This window comes from Procambarus clarkii, chromosome 63 (assembly GCF_040958095.1).
Source record: "Procambarus clarkii isolate CNS0578487 chromosome 63, FALCON_Pclarkii_2.0, whole genome shotgun sequence".
Taxonomy (NCBI): Eukaryota; Metazoa; Arthropoda; class Malacostraca; order Decapoda; family Cambaridae; genus Procambarus; species Procambarus clarkii.
In genome coordinates this window covers 9135305-9142957 of record NC_091212.1, presented here as the reverse complement: position 1 = coordinate 9142957, position 7653 = coordinate 9135305, and the positions used below count along the sequence as shown (strand labels likewise).

The 7653-nt window shown below is 42.3% G+C and overlaps 1 protein-coding gene across 1 annotated transcript; it reads right to left on the bottom strand.

The window, feature by feature from the left end:
• Window positions 1-305: 305 nt before the first annotated feature.
• Window positions 306-6339, bottom strand: LOC138354464 (P-selectin glycoprotein ligand 1-like). The gene is made up of 3 exons (XM_069308662.1): window positions 6332-6339; window positions 1922-2573; window positions 306-443 (listed from the first exon to the last, which is right to left on the bottom strand). The coding sequence occupies exons 1-3, from the start codon at window positions 6337-6339 to the stop codon at window positions 306-308; spliced, it is 798 nt and encodes a 265-aa protein (XP_069164763.1).
• Between the last annotated feature and the right edge of the window lie 1314 nt (window positions 6340-7653).

The following is a 7653-nucleotide window of genomic DNA, read 5'->3' as shown; positions in this document are numbered from 1 at the left end:
CATGGAGGACAGAAGAAAATGTATATATGCTGATTAGCATTGTAAATGTCTGGCCACGTCTGTGGTAGAAAATAATAATAATAATAATAAAAGTTTCTTGTGATTCTTGATGTTTTATGACATTTCATTCTTCGTGGTATCAGTGTGATTAACAATAATTATAAGTAAGTGCGCTTAATATCGCCGTATCCTAATCAAATTTACATCACAGGTGTGACTAGGTAATTTGTTATAATTGAATGTATCAGAATATTGAGTAAATGAACTGTTATGGTAAATAAAACTTTATTAATATTAGTTTTTAGTTATTCAATGTTTTCTTCAGAAATAATTTTCATGCTGATTTTTGTGTCATCTGGAAAAGATGACACGAAGTTGTGACTTGTATTTGTGTCTATATCTGATATGAGAATAAGGAACAGCAGTGGTGCAAGGACTGTGCCCTGAAGCACAGAGCTTTTAACTGTGTTTGGGCCAGATTTGATTTGATTGACTTTGTCAAACAGAACTCTTCACGTTCTGTTTGATAAAAAAATTAATATCCATCGCTCTACTTTACCTGTTATTCCTAATGACTTAATTGTGTGGGCTATCACTCCATGGTCACATTTATCAAATGCCTTTGCAAACTCCGCGTATACGTATCTCCATTCTGTTTTTCTTCTAATCCATCAGTGATTTTGTCATAGCGGACGAGTAGCGGCGGAAGACTTGATCTTCCCACTTTAAATCCATGATGGCCTGGGTTGTGGAGGTCATAGGTGTCCAGAAATCCTGAAATCTGACTCCTGATCACTCTCGCATTTTTTTGTTATTATGTGGGACGTTAGCGCAACTGAAAAATAATTCTTAGCTAGTGCTTTACACCTTCCTATGTGTAGAGGAGCAATATCTGCTTCTGGTATTTCCTCAGTGACCAAGTTTTTTCTCCAAACTATTCTGAGTGCTTGTGCTACTGGCACTTTGCATTTCTTAATAACTATTGAATTCCATGAGTCTGGACCCGGAGCTGAGTGCATGGGCATGTTATAAATTTATCTTTCAAAATCTGCAGAGTTCATGTTGATATCAGTTATATTTTGGGGGGTTTGGATATCATGCATAAAGAAACTGTCCGGATCTTCCACTTTCATGTTGTTTATTAAGGTGCTGAACATGTCATCATAATGTTTTTTTTAAGAATTTCAACAATTTCTTTGTCCTGAGTATGAACCTTGGCCTGTAAGATTAGGTCCAGCTGGTAGAAGTTTTTTTTATTTGGATTTTGCATTTGTGAAGAAATATTTAGGATTTTTCTTTATCTCTTGTATGGCTTTCTGTTCTAATTGCATTTCTTCGATTAGATATGAATGCTTCAATCTGTTTTATTTTTTCAGTCTCCCTGTATAAATTATTCTTTCTTTGCTAGGATAATCGTGTCTCCTTAAGCATTTCCGTTATTTTTCCTTCTTGTGTAGTGCCGTCTGGGTTCTTTTTCTACGCTTGATCTCTTCCCAGCAAATACACAGCGAAACTACGACGTTGGTACAACGTACGAACAAGTTTTAACACCAAACCAGTTATAACAACCAATATAGCAAGTTGTAACAACGTTCTAATACGTCATAAACACGTTAAGCCAAGATGTAACAACTTTATTACAAGTAGTAACAAGCGGAAAATAGAGACAGTTACGATTTGTGTTTCCAGGGTTTCTGGCTTTCCGCAAAGGAACATGTTTCAGAAAGACTTTCAGAGGTCAGTAGTTCTAATACCTGGATGGGATTTTAATGGCTTAGAACAGTACCCCATTGAATGTTAGTAAGTTCCATGTTTATTTTTTCTCAGTCTAGCCTTTTATTATTAAAATTGAATTTATTGAATAACGCCTCTCGATGATCGTTCTTTTAGATCTATTACGAGTGTTGATGTTAGTTTGTACTTGAGGGAGCTTGTGGTCTGAGTATGTGGTATCTGAGATCGAAATGTTCCTGATTATTTCTTCATTGATTCTGAAGATCAGATCTAGAATATTTTCGGTCCCAGCTGCATTAGCCTCTGTTGCAGTGGCCTCTGTTGCAGTAGCCTCTGTTACAGTAGCCTCTGTTGCAGTAGCCTCTGTTGCAGTGGCCTCTGTTGCAGTGGCCTCTGTTGCAGTAGCCTCGGTTGCAGTAGCCTCTGTTGCAGTGGCCTCTGTTGCAGTGGCCTCTGTTGCAGTGGCCTCTGTTGCAGTGGCCTCTGTTGCAGTGGCCTCTGTTGCAGTGGCCTCTGTTGCAGTAGCCTCTGTTGCAGTGGCCTCTGTTGCAGTGGCCTCTGTTGCAGTAGCCTCTGTTGCAGTGGCCTCTGTTGCAGTGGCCTCTGTTGCAGTAGCCTCTGTTGCAGTGGCCTCTGTTGCAGTGGCCTCTGTTGCAGTGGCCTCTGTTGCAGTAGCCTCTGTTGCATTAGCCTCTGTTGCAGTAGCCTCTGTTGTAGTAACCTCTGTTGCAGTAGCCTCTGTTGCAGTAGCCTCTGTGAGGAGGCCATTTATGAACGGTACTTTGCGTTTTTGCCTCAGTTTTAGTACTTGTTGGTTGCCGTCAGAGGGCTCCGCGTCGCTGGGAAATATAATAGACTTAACCCGTCATTAAAATTAAGGGAGCACAAAAGACAAACCCACAACGGACCTCCTGAATTAAGTTTACGAGGACCACTAAACTGCCTCGTTCGCCGCTAACGATCGTTCTCAGCGTCAGACACGCGGGGCCTTTCCTTATAATTGTCTTAAGTGTTTTGCAGACTGGTCTTTTGTAGGTGTTCTACCAGCAGGAGGTGTGTGTGTGTATATATATATATATATATATATATATATATATATATATATATATATATATATATATATATATATATATAGGGAAGGGAGTACCACCTCTGGCTGGAAGAAGGGGGACCCATAGCCTCGGAGGAAACCACACATAACGCATTGGAGGGAATGTAGGTCCCCTCCAATACAGTTTCTGTGTGCTTTTCTCCTACCACCCCCTTCCCTTTTTTTTTTTTCCTTTATTGTGTATTTAAAGGTTACAAAACATACAAGACAAATGCCTAAAGGTTATGGATCTCTTGAAGCTCCTCCGCTTCTGGACAGGAACCGAGGACGCAGCAAGCATTTCCCCTCTGGATCGCCACACTGAGACGCTGAAATAAAAAACTGGAAGCCCTTGGGTCTCTGGTGACGTCAATGAGCCTGGAACCCAATTCCTTGAGAAATCCCAAGGCACCCTTGCCCCAGGGGCCATGCGTCTCAGACGCTATGGGAACAAAGAGGTATTGACCTTCCAGTCGCCTGTACTTGAGTGATTTTGCTGTTTCCCTGTGGTTGGCCGCCCCACCTGCTTGATCAGCTCCGAAGTGTACATAGGTGTCAGCCAGGGTGGATACACATGTGTAGTCCCACACCAACTGTCTACCCTCCTTCCATGGGTATATGGTGATGCCATCAGGGCGAAGTGCGGGGAAATCCGGGTTTTGGACCCCTAGGATGCGAGGTTCTCTCTCCGCTGGGCACCCAGCTGAGACGAGGCTTCTCTTGATGATGTCATTGACCTCGTTGTGTCTTGCATGCCAGCCCTTTGTGCTTCCGCAATGCAACCCATGCAGTCCGTATTGGTCTGCTTCCACCCTGTTGCAAATACACTTGTATTCAGTGTGAATTGGGGCACCAAGGCGGAGGGCTACTGCTACACGAAGGGATTCTGGATCTAGGCGCGTGCCCATTGCTGACATGGGTACTGCCAGGAGGAAGTCTCCTGCATGGGGGGCACGCACTGCTCTGAGGCGGGCTTTCTCCTTATATATATATATATATATATATATATATATATATATATATATATATATAGGGCTATAGGGCTTTCTCCTTATATATATATATATATATATATATATATATATATGCAAACAAGCCTGAATGGTCCCCAGGACTATATACAACTGAAAACTCACACCCCAGAAGTGACTCGAACCCATACTCCCACAACTGGTATGTACAGGGACGCCTTAATCCGCTTGACCATCACGACCGGACAAAAGGAAGTGATAGCCGAGGCTATATGAACCACTTCCCCGCCGGCACTCGGATGGTAATCTTGGGCATAGCATTTTATCAAATCACCTCATTCTTTGGGGCACACGTGAGGAACACAAATGCAAACAAGCCTGAATGGTCCCCAGGACTATATACAACTGAAAACTCACACCCCAGAAGTGACTCGAACCCATACTCCCACAACTGGTATGTACAGGGACGCCTTAATCCGCTTGACCATCACGACCGGACAAAAGGAAGTGATAGCCGAGGCTATATGAACCACTTCCCCGCCGGCACTCGGATGGTAATCTTGGGCATAGCATTTTATCAAATCACCTCATTCTTTGGGGCACACGTGAGGAACACAAATGCAAACAAGCCTGAATGGTCCCCAGGACTATATACAACTGAAAACTCAAAAGAATGCCCCAAAGAATGAGGTGATTTGATAAAATGCTATGCCCAAGATTACCATCCGAGTGCCGGCGGGGAAGTGGTTCATATAGCCTCGGCTATCACTTCCTTTTGTCCGGTCGTGATGGTCAAGCGGATTAAGGCGTCCCTGTACATACCAGTTGTGGGAGTATGGGTTCGAGTCACTTCTGGGGTGTGAGTTTTCAGTTATATATATATATATATATATATATATATAATATATATATATATATATATATATATATAATATATATATATATATATATATATATATATATATATATATATATATATATATATATATAATATATATATATGTTATTAAATATGACCGAAAAAGTAAGATTAATAATTCTAACACGAATTTTCTCAATCTTTCGTACATTTCTTTTCACTGTTGGAGGTAATTCAAAAATCAATTCTCCAAAATTCATTTTTATTTCTAGTCTGACGCGACACTTGAGCGCGTTTCGTAAAACTTATTACATTTTCAAAGACTTTAGTTAACATATTCACAACTGAATAGAACTTATTGAATAGAATAGAACATCTCCGATTTTGTTTATATCTACATTTGAGTGAGGTGGATGGGGTGAGGTGGTATTTAATAAGGTATTAATTTCATCAACACAAGCCAGAACATGAAACAATGGGTATTGAATAGAAGTGATTGTAGAAAGCCTATTGGTCCATATTTCTTGATGCTTCTATATTGGAGCGGAGTCTTGAGGTGGGTAGAATATAGTTGTGCATTAATTGGCTGTTGATTGCTGGTGTTGACTTCTTGACGTTTGCGAGGCATTACACATCAAGAAGTCAACACCAGCAATCAACAGCCAATTAATGCACAACTATATTCTACCCACCTCAAGACTCCGCTCCAATATAGAAGCATCAAGAAATATGGACCAATAGGCTTTCTACAATCACTTCTATTCAATACCCATTGTTTCATGTTCTGGCTTGTGTTGATGAAATTAATACCTTATTAAATACCACCTCACCCCATCCACCTCACTCAAATGTAGATATAAACAAAATCGGAGATGTTCTATTCTATTCAGTAAGTTCTATTCAGTTGTGTATATGTTAACTAAAGTCTTTGAAAATGTAATAAGTTTTACGAAACGCGCTCAAGTGTCGCGTCAGACTAGAAATAAAAATGAATTTTGGAGAATTGATTTTTGAATTACCTCCAACAGTGAAAAGAAATGTACGAAAGATTGAGAAAATTCGTGTTAGAATTATTAATCTTACTTTTTCGGTCATATTTAATAATATATGTTTACAGGAAAGACTGCTACCAAATTATATATATATATATATATATATATATATATATATATATATATATATATATATATATATATATATATATATATATATATATATATATATACATAATAAAATCACAGCAAATGTGAAAAAATAAATAATATTATTAACTCTGTATAGCCTGTTAATTTGTGTATCAACAGGTTTAGTATTAATGGAGATGTTTAAGGAAATGCTAAAAAAGGAATTTTGATATTTCAATTTCCTCCCCAGAAATGTATCATCATTTCCCAATGACTTGTACTGCCGGCGACGACGGTGGTTTGTGTCTTAACGCCATGACAAAAATCTGAGACGAAACACTTGCTGGAAATTAACCAGAATTATTTTTTTTTTCTCTCTCGTTGGCGACTTGGAACTTTAAAAACTTAGTTGTCCAATAAAGTTTATATTAAGTTCAAAATATAGATAGAAATCTAGGTTTTATTGTGGTATTAATAAAAATAGTAAAATTAAGGAAAATCCTGGCTGGGGCCCCATTTCTTATGTTGGGGGATCCATGACTGTGCTGCATACTCATGCATGGGGTTTTGTGTGCGAGTTCATGAGTCGTGCAGAGCGCAAGTCACAATAGCGTGACTGAACACAAGTAACCCAACCCGCACATGTATGGAAGTGACGGCGCTTCAGTGTCAAGACACTTATTACATTGAAATTGAGAAAGAATTGGAAGACAACAATTATAATGCCGGAGGTGTGGGGAGAGGAGGTGTGGGGAGAGGAGGTGTGGGGAGAGGAAGAGCGGGGAGAGGAGGTGCAGGGAGAGGAGGTGTGGGGAGAGGAAGAGCGGGGAGAGGAGGTGCGGGGAGAGGAGGTGCGGGAAGAGGAGGTGTGGGGAGAGGAGGTGTGGGGAGAGGAGCGGGGAGAGGAGGAGCGGGGAGAGGAGGAGCGGGGAGAGGTGCGGGGGAGGTTGGGTCCAGCTCTCCATACCTCTCCATAGACGGTATTGGGCAGCGCCACTCATCCTGTGAGTGGACACACCGCCATAGTGACAGTATTGGGCAGCGCCACTCATCCTGTGAGTGGACACACCGCCATAGTGACAGTATTGGGCAGCGTCACTCATCCTGTGAGTGGACACACCGCCATAGTGACAGTATTGGGCAGCGCCACTCATCCTGTGAGTGGACACACCGCCATAGTGACAGTATTGGGCAGCGCCACTCATCCTGTGAGTGGACACACCGCCATAGTGACAGTATTGGGCAGCGCCACTCATCCTGTGAGTGGACACACCGCCATAGTGACAGTATTGGGCAGCGTCACTCATCCTGTGAGTGGACACACCGCCATAGTGACAGTATTGGGCAGCGTCACTCATCCTGTGAGTGGACACACCGCCATAGTGACAGTATTGGGCAGCGCCACTCATCCTGTGAGTGGACACACCGCCATAGTGACAGTATTGGGCAGCGTCACTCATCCTGTGAGTGGACACACCGCCATAGTGACAGTATTGGGCAGCGTCACTCATCCTGTGAGTGGACACACCGCCATAGTGACAGTATTGGGCAGCGTCACTCATCCTGTGAGTGGACACACCGCCATAGTGACAGTATTGGGCAGCGCCACTCATCCTGTGAGTGGACACACCGCCATAGTGACAGTATTGGGCAGCGTCACTCATCCTGTGAGTGGACACACCGCCATAGTGACAGTATTGGGCAGCGTCACTCATCCTGTGAGTGGACACACCGCCATAGTGACAGTATTGGGCAGCGCCACTCATCCTGTGAGTGGACACACCGCCATAGTGACAGTATTGGGCAGCGCCACTCATCCTGTGAGTGGACACACCGCCATAGTGACAGTATTGGGCAGCGCCACTCATCCTGTGA